General features: G+C 41.1%; 1 protein-coding gene across 1 annotated transcript; it reads right to left on the reverse strand.

Annotated features, from left to right (window-relative positions):
* Positions 1-1,253: 1,253 nt before the first annotated feature.
* SFRP4 (secreted frizzled related protein 4) lies at positions 1,254-11,795 on the reverse strand. Its single transcript, XM_040260864.1, has 6 exons — positions 10,940-11,795; positions 9,555-9,635; positions 9,394-9,459; positions 7,200-7,398; positions 4,584-4,647; positions 1,254-2,119 (listed from the first exon to the last, which is right to left on the reverse strand). Exons 1-6 carry the CDS (start codon positions 11,382-11,384, stop codon positions 1,934-1,936), a joined length of 1,041 nt encoding a protein of 346 aa, XP_040116798.1. The 5' UTR covers positions 11,385-11,795; the 3' UTR covers positions 1,254-1,933.
* Between the last annotated feature and the right edge of the window lie 2,998 nt (positions 11,796-14,793).

Consider the following 14,793-nt stretch of genomic DNA (forward strand, 5'->3'; position numbering starts at 1 on the left):
GAGAAAAATTTGTGGCTCACACACAAAACCCACTTCCACATTTGTTATATTACTCTCAGTGTGGGCTGATGTTCATTTTCAACTTTTTTTTATAACAAATAAACAGTGATTATCACAAAATCCACTTCCACATTTGTTATATTACTCTCAGTGTGGGCTGATGTTCATTTTCAACATTTTTTTATAACAAATAAACTGATTATCAATTAATCAAAGTAATTAATGTACCTTATTAAGTTGTGATATGCAGTATATGATTTCAGTTAAATATTCAAAGGAAACTGTGTTTAAAATTGTCAAGTCATTTCCAAACTCTTGTTACATCATTTCGCACTTTAAAAAAGTTCTGCAGGGAGTTTTTTCATTTCCACTGAGAGTTCTAACTCCCCTCCCCACCCTCCAAATTCCTACTATGCTAAGGAGGTAATCTAGGGTATCAATGCCTTTTCATGGACTTTCCTAGATTTCTTTAGATGCTATCCTAAATTCCTGTCTGGTTTTCCTTAAGGGCCAGATGGTTTGTTTTTTAGACAGAAACACACATGGAGTATTTTATTGATACCTCTGTGTAGGTGTCTGTATTGGATTCCTTCAGCTCTGTTGCCATGGGGTAACAGGATGCAGATGAAGTTACACTTTCAGGAGGAGATGGGTGCCCATGCCAGCACTCTCATTAACACTGTTTCTTCACTCTGCCCTAGCTTACCCACACACCTCACCTCTGTGTCCCAAAGCCTACAGAGATGAAATTAAATTATCTGTTTAATCATCGTGTGTGAATGCAACACATAACTTACCCCTACTCTGAGAAGCAGCAACAATGGTATATCTAAAGGAGATTTTACTCTTAAGCTTGCAGTTTGTTCTTCTATATCCTTGAGTGGTGGATGGACAAGTGACTGCAACTGTCTTTTCCAAGTACAGAGCTGGTGTGTGGCAAGGGTGCCACAGCAGGCTGAAGACCAGGGGTTTTGGATCCCGACCCTCCTACCTCAGGCCCAAGGCACCCTTGGGGGCACCAGCAATCAGCAGAGAGGCTGGGCATCAAGATACCTGGGATGTCCTGGGAAGTGAGATGAGCATCACTCCCGCAGGTGTAAGATGCTTGAGGATGACTAATTGGTACCTGAATCATAGAGAAGAAACAAAGTGTTTCCAGTGCTGCTTAAAGGGGCTAGTAAGAAACATGTGCATATGAAACCAGAGCATCTCCACTATGGCATGGTAGCCAGAAAACAAGGATCCAGACTTTGTCTGTCTGCCTTTCCCTTTTATTCATTTAGCAATACTGTTGTTTTAGTTTTTAGGGTTTCTAGCTGAAAACAGAGCAGAAAGTCTTTGTAAAAACAAAAACCATAAAACCAGACTGATTCTGATTTTCATATCCTACTTTTCTAGATTGTTCAAAGATCCCCTTTGATCACAAAAATTCTTCTGCAAACAGTAAAGATCTTTGAAACATTCATTCCTCTCGCTTTCCTCTTTAGAAGCATTATATTTTCAATCACATTTTGAAACACTGCTCACATCCAAACCACCGAATGAAATAAAACATATTGTAAAAAAAAATTGGGTGTTTCGTTTGTAATATGGCATTTATTTTTCAATGCACATATCAGGTCAAATTGTAAGAACAAAAGCATCTTTGCCCTAGTGGAGCTCTCACAGAGTCTGCACACAGTTTACTCTCAATACAATAAGCTTATTTGACCAGCTTTCTTATACCTTCCATACCAAAGGGCATACCTACCACTATGGTTTGTAGTGACTTAAAAAGAAAAATTGAAGCATATCATTAAGAAAAATGCTGCAAGATGTGTCTATGAAGAGGACTGTGGTTGTTAAGGCGAGGCGTGTGTGGCCTTCTACAGGCTGTCTGGGTGATGCCTGGCCTCACTCTGAGAGGAAGTCCCCATTTCAGAAAGCAGTTAGCTCATGCTCGTTTGGGGTTTGTGCTCTTTGGAACACTCCTAGCTTTGATGTTCTTCTTGGGGCTGGCTGGCTTGGGAGCAGGTGGCTTCCCCTTGGGCTTCGGGGCGTTACTGCGACTGGTGCGCCCTGCTGTTCGCTTCTTGTCCTGGGTTGTCCTCTGCTGTTCCTGCAGCCTCTCTTCCCACTGCTGGGAGGCAATGTGTACATGTGACCATCAAATATGTCTCACCTCTTCATGCTATTAAACTAACATCCAAAATAATGTGTGTTTTCACTGTAATATACTCATCATGACATCCATGATTATCATAGCTACTCTACCCTGTGATGTTGAGCATGTATCCTGTAACAGGTGCTTTGGAAAGCACTGGATATATATGGTCATGTCTTGACTTGCATTTATTTCACTGAAACAGCCCTTCTAGGTAGACACCATTGTCATGACCGGGAAACAAGCATACTGATGTTATTTGCAGAGCCAACAAAGTCAGAGCTGGGATTCAAATTTACCAGCCTGACTCCACAGCCTAAGGCCCTTTGTTGTTGTCCAGTTGCTCAGTCATGTCCAACTCTATGACTCCATGGACTACAGCATGCCAGGTTTCTCTGTCCTTCACTATTTTCTGGAGTTTGCTCAAACTCATGCCCATTGAGTTGGTGTTACCATCCAACCATCTCATCCTCTGTCATCCCCTTCTCCTCCTGCGAAGGCCCTAATGTATGCAATTTTTCCCATAGGCCCTGTAATGCAACTTTCCTATACAGCCAATCATTCTTGAAAGGCTTTGCCAAGGCTAAAAGCAGAAGTGGATCCAGCCTCACTAGGAAGCTGGGGTTTCTTACCACACTTACAGGTTCACCTAACTCTCTTACATCTGAAGGAAGATGGAAGCCCCACCCACATTTAGTAATCCACTCATGTGTTAGCTACCCAGAGCTGATGAGAAATGCCATTCTAGACAGTCAAGATTCCATGATAGAAAAAGAATTTACTCTTTAAATATGAAAATGTCTAAGAAAAAAAAAAGAGTCTACTTGAATAGACATTGCTTTTCATTATAGAGTATAAAAATTAGACCACAACCATAGGTCAGGCAGCAAAAATACAATGAAATGAAAAACACAGTCCTAGGGCACACCCCAGCCTCCTAGGGCACAACTCTAGTCTTAAAACAATAAACTTATTATTGTGTATTGTTATACCATGGTGATATTTTCATATTCTTAATACTGTATTGGAGTATTTGCTGCCAAGATGAATGACCCAGTTATGATTCTCGAAAGCTTTCTTTCCTCTCAACAATCTCAGTTTTCAAGGTGGACTTACCTTCTAGACTGATTCTTCTAATCTACTGCAGTCTTGGAAACCAGATAACCAACTCTGCTAGAATTTTCTGTTCAGTAAGACAAAGTGTGCTCCTGAGAAGCTCATGAGTGTTTAGCTTAGATGCAGCAGCAGTGTTTGGGCCTGTTATTTAGAAAAGGACTCAGTAGAAGAGGTTGTGTTGAAACTACCTTCTCCATGCATGCAAGCACGCTCAGTTGCTCAGTCACGCCCAACCCTTTTGTGACCCCATGGACTGTAGCCCGCCAGGCTCCTCTGTCCATGGGATTCTTCAGACGAGAATACTGGAGTGGGTTGCCATTTTCTCCTCCAGGGATCCTCCCCACCCAGGGATTGAGCCCATGTCTCCCGCGGCTCCTGAACTGGCAGGCAGACTCTCTACCACTGAGCCACCTGGAAAGCCCACCTTCTCCATAATCAGTATTAATATACACTCTCCACTTGCTCTAGAATTTTCATTCCTGCAAACTAAGAGAACATAGGCAGTTGCAGTATCTTTTCTGAACTGGGTAACACAAACTCTCCTGCATACATCTAAACATATTTTAAGGAAAAGGGATGCTTTTAAAATCCAAACCAATAACCTGATTTCTTTAGTTCTGGAATGATTTCACATCTCTGGGCAGAAAATTATTCTAACTCCTCTAACTGAGTGACCAATTTTTCTATGATGTTACCATTAAATTATGGATTTGACCACAAAAGTATTACTTTTTGTATATGATTTATTTTGACAAAAGTCTTGAAATTATCTTAAATACAGGGAAAGAATCTTCTCTGTACAGTGACAGTGTGAATTTCAAAAGCAGATATTCACACCCATATATGTCTGTATTTATACCACTGGATATTAATTCTGTTGAAGCACCTGACTGTCTGCTAAACAAATTGAATATAATACAATAAAGAAAGCAATAAATAAAATTAATCTGGAAATGTTAAAAGCAGTAGATCAGTATTGAATGCAACCAAATCACCTTTGAAACTGAAGAGAAATTTATGATAAAAACTCCAAATGAGAAAAGTTATTCTCTTAATTACCTATTCAAAAGACAAATACTGCTACTGTTGCTGGCTCCTATCATAGCCTAGCTGGAGCTAGGTATGGCAACCCACTCCAGTATTATTGCCTGGAGAATCCCCACGAACAGAGGAGCCTGAAGGGCTACAGTCCACAGGGTCACGAAGAGTCGGACATAACTGAGCGACTAAGCACAGCACGTGATAGCCTAGAGATGAAAGAATGTGAAGAATTCCCAAATACATGCATTTAAATCCATATTTATGAATTCCTAATTATACTTACTATGGATCTTTTACTGAGTTGGTCTCTCCATTTTTCAACTAAACAATTTTCAAGAAGCATCATCCTGAAAAAAGTAATTTATCTTAATAAGCAATGCTAATTATGAAAGTTAAAATTTCAAAAATACAGTTCAAAAATATAAAATACAAAAAATTGTAAAAACTAAAATTCTTCAATAACCATTAGCCCCACAAATCCCCATTTATATTTTACTAATATTTTCTTTCAGTGTATTTATTTTACTAATATTTCATATTTTATTAGATCACACTGTACATTTAGATCATACTGTATATTTCCTTTCAGCATTCTATGCATTTTCTTATATACCTGAAAAATTTAAAAAATATAACTTTCCTAACTATATAAACTATAACTATGGATATCCATAACATATTTAACTACTAATATATTTAATATATTCTCTACAGTTGAACCTCCCTTTTGCTTAGCTATTATCATCAGCATTGCACTGAATATCACTAGTGTGCACTGGCTAATTATTTCCTTAAGATGGATTTGTGAAAGTGGAAATCTGGGGTTGAAGAATATGTATTTTTTTCTTAAGGTTTTCAATGCATAGTGCTAAATTATTTTCAAAATGGTTGAACTGTCATTTAATTCACCAACATTAAGACTAGGTAAGAATGGAATCTTGCTTTTATTTGGGTTGGAAAACTAAGGAGGTAAATATTTTAATGTTTATTTACTATTTGTACTTCTTTTAGAACTTTGTATAGACTTCGTACATGCAATTCTATATTGTAGTCAATGTTTTAAATATTTATTTAGATGTAAATTTATACTTACTTTTTTTAGAGTAACATCACTATCTTTTGTTATACCCATTGCAGTAATTTTTTTTTGTCTTTCTCTTTCTAAGAAAATTGTTTTTGGCTGCCTGGCACGCAGGATCCTAGTTTACAGACTAAGGATTGAACCCATGCCCCCTGCAGTCTGGAGTCTTAACCACTGGACCTCTAGGAAAGTCCATGTCTTTCTCTTTTGATTTTTGATTTTAATATGCACGATATTGTCATCAGATATGTGCAGTGACATTTTCCCTCATAATTTCTTACATTACTTTTATGTTTACAGACTACTTTATTTTTCAGGTAGTACACAATTATTTACTGAACTTTATCTTTTTTGATTAAGATTTTAAAATATTTACTTTTTTACCCCATTTGAAATTTATTGAGTACAAAGTGAAAATACATACTATTTTCCCAAGTAAAGCTATTTGCAACATTTACTAAACAACAGTTTAATTTCTATTGATTTGCCACATCTCTTTCATAAAAGTTCTTGCATGCATTATAATCTGTTGCAAGATTTTCTTCTCTGCTTTATTTATCTACATGTCTACTGTTGCACCACATGACTTGAACAAGTATAGCTTTATACTAACTTTGCTCATGACATAAGGCACATTTTCTCTCATCCTTCGATTTTCAAAATCTCCTTTACATGTCCTTACCACTTTATTCTTCCAAATGATCATTGGCATTATTTGTGAAGACATAAATCTCAATCATCCAAAAGATGTTTACTAGATTTTGATCAGAATTACACTATCTATAATCTAACAGGGAAAATGACACAAAGGCTGTTATTTAACTCATGTATTATCTATTCACCTGTTCAGCAATCCAGCACATCCTCAGAGCTGCTTCTAGTACTGGAGCATATATAAGCATCATAGAGGAGATGAGCCCAGAAACAGTCATTCGAAGTTCATTCATTCAATGTCTTTAGAAAGATAAGATATAAGCAGTAAAACAGCTATAAAGCCAAGAGCACAAAGAAGTGTGAAGATGGTACTAAGTACTGATAGACTGAAGAATAAGAAAGTATTCAAGTGAAGTCAGTATCAAAAAGTGGTTTTTTGGAGAAATAGAATCGTGAGCTGTATATCCAGGAGGAATAGGAACATTATTAATGGCAGAGAATCAAAAGGAAGACTTTTTAAATAAAAATGAGTAGTTTTGCTGGAGAAATGAAGTGAAGCAAGTTATGGGGCTCTTTCTGGAACCTGTGTTGAAGGGTTTGATTTTTATATTTTAAGGACTTCTTATGTTGTAAGGATATATATAAAAAGATGTTATGGAAAGATAAGTGAGGAGACACACTCCCAGCTGGAGAGATGTATACAATACATGTGTGTGAGTGTGTATATGTGTTTATATAATACTCTAGTAAACAAATGTAAACTAAGTGTGGAACTGGGTTTCAAATGGCCATTGTTTCTTGATTCATAATTTATTTAAAAGGTCTTAAAAATTCAATATTTGCTACAATAAGATTGATTTGAAAAGAACTGGTTTTACTCAGTTTATTTGCTTATAAGTTTCTGAAATCAAGTAATAAATTCTGAAATTGATTTTTTAAAGAGGCCACTGAAATACTCATATTTTCATTTTTCCTTAATTCTATGAAGAATTAACTGATGTTTAGGATATATGATATCCCAATCAAACCATCTATTAAAGCTGATTTTTTTTTAAAAGCTAGTGCTTTTTAAACAAACAAACAAACAAACAAACTAGGACTTCTAAGTGGGATTCATGGTTTTCCTAAGCTGTGTGCAGTTTTCTTCTGCCTCTCTGTGCCTACCGTGAGCGCCACTCGTAACACATGATGAGAACATCTTGATGAGGCAGGATGTGTGGACACTGGCAGGAAGAATTCGTAATGAGAGGGACTTGAGTCCGAGGGATGGGTGACGAGGACTTGAAGATCTCCTTCACATCCACCACTGTCGTTACTTCATGACAGCCACTCCTCTGCACGGCTTTTATTTTCGCATGAATGACTGCAATTGAAAAATCGATTTAAGTGTTGCCGAAGCTTTGGAGAGAAATATGGAGGGTGTATTCCTGCCAACTCTGAGCCTCTCTTAAAGAATCACTCCTGTAATTATGGTCATGTCCAAGCTGCCCGAATGCAGGCAAAAAAGCCCACACAATCATATGCTAAATGTAAGGCCTCCCATATTGTCAACAATGTCTTAAAAGTTCTGAATCATGCTGCAAGATAGAAAAGGAAATTCACAAGCAGGCTTACTCTGGGATCTGTCTTTGGATCAGTGACTGCTCCACATGGGGCTACAGGTAGAGTTTCAATACAGAATCCCATGGATCCTTCTCAGCCCTAAAATTCTATAATTCTATGATGAGGGTTTTTTTTTGGGGGGGGGGGGCAGGAGGGAACATAAGGAAATTTAGTTACATAGAAGTTTGACTAAATTTTGTAGAAATAATACTATTTTGTCTTTCTACTCTGTCTTGTATGATCTGAAGTGAGAATCATATATTCTCAGATTCAGAAGGCACCTGAAAGTTTGTGTGGTTCAATTACCCATCTGCTGCTTGAACTGTTTCAGAGAAAGTTATTACAGTCCTAACATTCTCGTGTAGGAAGGAGTCTCTGAAGATGACTGTTCCCAATTCTTTAATTTCCCAAACTGCCAAAGCAGGGTCTGTGGTGGGCAGAGGTGGAACTGTTATTACAGATGACTGGTAATGTCACTACGTCTGATCATGCTTGCAGTGCTGACTTCTTTGGTCCCTTGCTATTACCACCTGCCATGGTGGTGTAATCAGCCTAGGATGGATCTGTCTTGGTTCCATCCTAGGAAGCTGGTTTATGAAGGAGTTAAATAATTTAAATAGAAAATAGTTTCATCGTCAATGTAGTTACGAAGCAATGATGCCTCAGAGAACAGTATGACAGTGAAACTCAGACTGGACAACTAAGTAACTGAGGCTGGACGGTGCCAGAAAAGGGGCTAAGTGGGTCAGATTAAGATGATATCTACATATAACAGGTTTAAAAAACAGTAACAAGAAGCTACTAGAAAAGACAGTGTTTTGCTTTTTTTTTTTTTGGTTGAATTACCCATTTTGGCTATGTGTGGTTCTCAAATATGACAACCTAAATAAGAGGTTATTTTTTCAGACTTTTATAGTGCCATGATCTTCCTGCTTTTATGTGGGTTGTATAATACAAAGGTTCTTATGATATAAAATTTCAGTTTGAAATATGGAAAACTAAGTTACCAAATAAAACAAACATTTTTACCCAAATAGTTTCCACTATTTCAACAGAAATAATTTAAGAAACACACAAAAAACCCATGAAATAGCCCAAAAAGATATTTTAAAAGAACACATTTTTATTTAAATTTACTTTAAAATTATGATACTAGAATTAAATTCACTGAAAACATTCAAGACAGCATGATTGACTTATTCTCTGAAGAAAGTGCCGACTGGGTCTTTCAAATAAGAGAGCATTTAAACTGTGCTAATACTTACAGCCATAGGCCTTGTGATTAACATATTCCCACAGTTTTTTAAAAAGTGTTTTTATAAGTAAAAAGATATGTGTGCACATCTTAATTCTTTGGTCTCTGGGCCTCAGGTCAAATCCACAGATCACTTACCCATCCTTTCCACAGCAGTGAAACTTTTTTTTCCGTCCCCTCCCACCGCTGCCCTAAGGCCCTGTGGTGAAACCATGAGAGAAGTGAGGTGATGTTCTGGCTGACAGAACTTCTGGACAAATAGGACAATTAGGATCAGGATGTCACACTTATAATCTGATTCACAGCACTGCCTTCACCCAGGTAATTTAGTTTTTACTTGATTTACCCAGAAAAGCAAGATATATTCACAGTTGTTATTGTGCCATCTAGGACCCACAAGACTGAGAGAAATCACCAACCCGTTTTTTCACTTCATGACTAGCAGACCGGGCTGTATCATGTGCCAAGTCCCCAAGCCAATGGATTCAGCAGATGATTTACCGTAACTGTAGTTTTTGCTTAGATACGTTGCCAGGGTTGGCTTCACCTTTTTGCACTTGCACCGGTCTAAAGAAGACAAAAAAAGACAGAATGTTGAAAAAAGGTTCAGAAGTCACTCTGGAAAGAAGAGAGAGATGGAGCCTTGAGGCTAACGAACTTACCTGGGCTTAGGCGTTTGCAGTCAATGTCAAGAGGCCTTTCCTGTACCATCATGTCTGGAGTGATGTCTATCCACTTAACGTCTGAAAAACACACAGGGACACATGGGTGTGGTCAGTGATTCCAGCTGGAATAAGGAATCATCTGGAGACGCTGACTAACATGGCAGCATGCACAAACACACACAAACCCTAAACAGCAAAAATTATATGTGATTGTCAACTACTTCTTCCATATAGACTCTTTGGGCTTAGGAAAGAAGACTTATGGCTGAGACTGCTTATCCAGAACAAACTGAAGTGAAGGCACATCCATTTCAACTGGTTCATACATACAGCCAACCTGGATTTATCCAACATTTATCCAACCTGGATAAATTACGTCATTCCCTCCTAAATCTATTTTAAAATGTTGATTTTCCAAGTTGACAGTTTACACTAATCAAAATAACCAAAATAGTCCCCAATTCCCACCTCACATTTTGCAGAAACAGTCCAGAGCTACCCCCCAAAGAAGCATAACCCTGTATCATTTCTATAATTAAAGCAATAAATGTTTTTTTTTTCTAAAACTGAATTAGAGAGGAGTGTAAATTTCCCCCCTTCACTTTACTTCTCCACCTCCACGTTTTGGGCAAGGCTCTGAGGTATAACTTCAGAAGCTACACTAAAGCAACACCATAATTTCTTTAAATGTGTAGCAACTTGAGTCAGGGATAAAAGGAGGCAAAAATATTCTTAGGTTTTATTTCAAGAAGTGGATTTAAACCTGCCTCTTCTTCCTAGAAAAGCAGCAAAAAGACTAAAGAGAAAAGAAGGAAGTGGTGGTTGAGTACGAGTTAACTAAGATGCCACAGACGCTGGCATTGGGTCAAAGACCATGAAACAGACATCACAGTTTTCCAGGGCAACTAAATTTATAAACTGTACTCCTGGTGGGAAGTGACAACTAGTACTGCTTTTTCAGAAAGAGCTTTCAAGAGCTAAAGTTAAGTGGAGAATCCTGGTAGGAGTGTTTTATTTATTAAATGATATATAAAAAGTGCTGAAAGCTGGTTCAGACCCAACTGTCACTGCTATTACTATTTTATTACTACAAAGAAAAAATTATCTAGTGTCACCTATCTAAGCTAAATCGCCCATCCCTCTTTATGGGGGCATGGTGTTCTTTAGCTCCTGAAATTCCTATGGAGAAGGCAGACTTTTCCAGAAGTCAAGTCACCAGCCCTTCCCACCTCCTCCAATTCGCCTAAGAAGAATGGGGCGGGGGGGCTGCCTGACCACCCACTGGCAGCTGTCGGTGTGTCTGTCGGGTTCTCACGTGGCAGTGACAGTCCAGAGTGCCTCCTCAACCCCACCCCCCACCTCGGTCCTTCCCCGAGTCTCACCGTCAGGGAGGTCAGTGACGATGGCCTCAGGCGAGATGCACACACCCCGGTCGTAGACAGGCAGCTCATCGCAGGCCAGACTCTCAGGCCAGCTGTGGTTGTACATCTTCATGAGGGGCTCGCAGTCGTCACGCGCGCGCTGGCACACCGACTTGCACGGCTTAATGGGGTCGTGCAGGAACTCCAGGGTGCAGATGGGCGCGTACATGGCACAGAGGAAGAAGCGCAGCACCGCGCTGCAGTTCACGTCCACCAGCTCCTCGTATTGTTCGATGGCCAGGATGGCGTTCTCCTGCGTGCTGTGGTGCAGGTGATTGGGCATCCGCGTGATGTTCCAGGGCATGTGCCGGCACATCGGGATGCGCACCGCCTCGCAGGGCGCGCCGCGCACGCCCAGCGCCAGGCGCAGCCACAGGCACAGCGCGGTCAGGATGGAGAGGAGCATGGTACTGCCCTCCCGCGCCGCCACCCCAGTAGACAGAATGGGCGCTCCCTAGTCGTTCTCTCTCCCTTCCCGAAGGAAGAGGTCCTTTAGGACACAGGGGATGTGCTCTCCCCAAACTGCCGTGGGCAGCAGTGCGCGGCCTCTGGGGCCGGCCGGGGGTATCCGCAGTCCGGCGCGCGCGGCACGAGCAGCGCCAGCCCTCAGCCTCCCCGACGCGAACCCGCCCTGACAATTCCAGTCCCCGGCCCGGCAGCTCCGAGCGCAGCCAACCCCGGCCATTGCCGGACCTATTTATCCCGACACTTCCCCTGACGTGGGCTCGGAACGCTCCCTTGGCAGCTGCAGGCTCGGCGCGGGCTCCCCATCGGCCGCCCCACCCCCCAGCCCTCTCTTGCAGAAGCGGTGACATCATCTCCTCCGGGCCGCAACCCAGGGCTTGAATCCTGCATTCCCCCAAAGTCCCTCCTTTTTAGTCTGGCCAGTCCTTTTTCTTCAAACCAAGAAAAAGAGCCTCTGGCAGTCGTTTTGGACACCGGATCCAAGAAGGTGCAAGATACGATTTCAAGAGAGGGAAGGACCGTCTTTCGAATCAAAGCTGAACTTTGCGCCCTCTGCCTTTTGGGTTCCCCAACTGTGAAGTTGGAGGGAAACGGGAACTTCTGCTGCTCTTACCTCTTAAACGTACTTGCTTTCTCCAGCAGGGGGCATGAGAAGCGCCGAGCGGTGAGAAGTGTGGGACCCGGAGAGTGCAGTTGGAACAGGTTGGACACATTATATAAGCAAACCGCCCCCTCCCGGCCCTGAGTTGTATAGAATTTGTTTTTGTGATTAACTGTCGTGGCTAGTAGACATTACTTTGGGCTCAGGTTTTTTTTTTTTTTTCCAGAATGGCCTTTGAGCTGTACCTGCTCCAGGAAAAGAACTGACCGAAGGTGTCACAGCATCTTCCAGTTTGAGAAATGTCCTCCGTCTAACATTTCTCCTACTCCTTGTTCCTCTTTTCAACTTGAACAAAAGCAGAAAGCCAAGACAACTTTGATATCACAATCTGAAAGATTTTTTCCGCCTTTATGCCAAGTGATTTCCAATCCAGCTGTCTAACATCTTGATTTACTTGGAAACTGTTATTTAAATGAAGAAACTGTGTACCATGGAGATCAACGATGTATGTTTTGTTCTCTCTTTTATCTTATTTTTATTCGGAACAGGTAGTAGAATCCACTGCTGGCTCAGCCATCCCCAGAAAAGGGAGGCTTTATTGTTCCAAGTATACACTGATTTGCAAGCAGTAAGATTTTTGGTATATTTTCTTAGGGCATTAGAATATGAAAGCATGTTATCTGAATGGTAATCTTCATGGTTTAGTTGGAAATCTGAACTTAAGACAGACATTGATTTTCTCTCCAAAGCTTAGATAACAGAATTAGTTTAGTTTTGACTCTCAGTGGGACTGAGGATTACAATAGCCCAATAAGGGAAAAGCACAGCTGATGTTTACTGAGCATGTACAATGCACTTGATGTGTAAATGCATTACCTTATTTATTTTTTCTGGGTACATGAATCAAACATGGCTAGTTGAAAAGGTAAATGAGACAAACATATTTCAGGATTCACTCAAGGAGTCTAGTTTTATTTATGGGAAGCCCAGAGTAACCAAATACAGCAAGACCCATCTAGAGAGGTATCTTTTTTTCTGTAGAAAACCAAGCTTCAAATGCCAGTGCAGGCTAGTGAAATAGCAAGCAAACAGGATAGCCCAGATGAGATCTCAAGCTGTTTTCAGTATTAGATTCTAGTAGGTCTAAACCCTGGTTTAGTGAAAATGAGTTTCAGCCCAAGTTCCTACCAGGGAAGATACAGTTTTGAGAATGAATTGGGCTCCCTGCCCTTTTCTTAAGAATCAGCTGAGGAGGGCAAACTTGGGGAGGACTCAGACTTCTATAGCTAGTTTGAACCTGCTGCATTAGTTTAGCTCTGCAAGTACCAAGTCACGACATTTCAAGTATTTCCTTGATGTTCTCAGATGGAATGTCCTTTAAGAAAGGGAGGGGGAAAACTGAGAACCCTTCTCCATAAAGCTCCTTGCTTACCTGATTAGGTCTGTTGATACTTTTCCTAGGAGAGGGTGGCAGCATTGAGGAATTCATCTGGAGAGTGTGACAACCAGCCTCCCTCTTCTTGCCTGGCTTTTAGCACTCAATCCATTACCCCATACTTGACACTGATTTGCCAAAATCTCATGTAACTGGGGAAGTTCCCCTGGTCATTGGCTTCTCTCTGGTGGCTCCTCTTCAGTCTCCTCCAGGGCCTGCTTCCCTGCCCATCCTTTCAATGTTGGGAGTTCTCTAGGGCTCCATCCTCAGCCCTCTTCTCACTCTCTACACTCCCCACTGCTCCAGGTTGTCTCAATCTCAGCCCTAGTGTCAAAAGCGCTGCATAATTCTTTTTTGAGTGAGCCATGGGAGCTGGGGTGGGGAGGGTTGTCTTGCACATTGTGGGTAATTTAGTAGTGTCTTTGGTCTCCTCCCACTAGATGCCAGGGGCGGCTTGCCCTCTATCCCACTGTAATAGTCAAAAACGTCTCTAGATATTGCCAACTGTCCCCTGGGAGACAAAATCACCATGAGTGGAAAACCACTCTTCTACTGTGCTTTCTGGGTTCAGTGACCAACTAAATGCCAATGGCTTCCAAATCCAGACCCCTAGGCCTGCTGGGCTTCCCAGATGGCCCTAGTAATAAATAACCTGCCTGCCTGCAGGAGACATAAGAGACGTGGGTTTGATCCCTGGATCAGGAAGATCTTCTGTAGTGGGAAATAGCAACCCACTGCAGTATTCTTGCCTGGAGAACTCCATGGACAGAGGAGCCTGGCAGGCTATAGTCCATAGGGTCACATAGAGTCGGACATGCCTGAAGTGACTTAGCAGGCACACATGCAAGCCTGCTGGTCTCTGGAAATGTTTATCCAATTGTCCCCTGGGTATTTCCATCTGTATATCCCACAGTCATCACAAAATCAGCCAATCCTAAACTGAATTCATCTTCTGTCACTCAGGACTGAACTTTCAGTGATCCAAACCACTCAGAGGAAGTGGTCTTCCTCCAAGTCTGTCCTTTTCTCTAGTTCCCAACTCTTCTATCCTCTGCATTGCTACTACCAAGGTGTTAACTCAGATAGTAGCTCTTGTCTAGATTGTGACAGCATCTTCCTCCTCCCCTTGCCTTCTGCCTTGCCCTGCCATTCTCCACACTGACCTGGGGGAGCTTCCTAAGACTTCTACCTGATGACACTCTCCCTAGCTTTACATTTATGGTTGGCTCCAAAACTTTGGAATTAATAATAAATCCTTAAAAGGATTTTCAAGGCCCCGAGTGATGCCTCATACTTGAACCCCCAAATCACACT

This window comes from Oryx dammah, unplaced genomic scaffold, assembly GCF_014754425.2.
Source record: "Oryx dammah isolate SB20612 unplaced genomic scaffold, SCBI_Odam_1.1 HiC_scaffold_18, whole genome shotgun sequence".
Lineage (NCBI taxonomy): Eukaryota > Metazoa > Chordata > Mammalia > Artiodactyla > Bovidae > Oryx > Oryx dammah.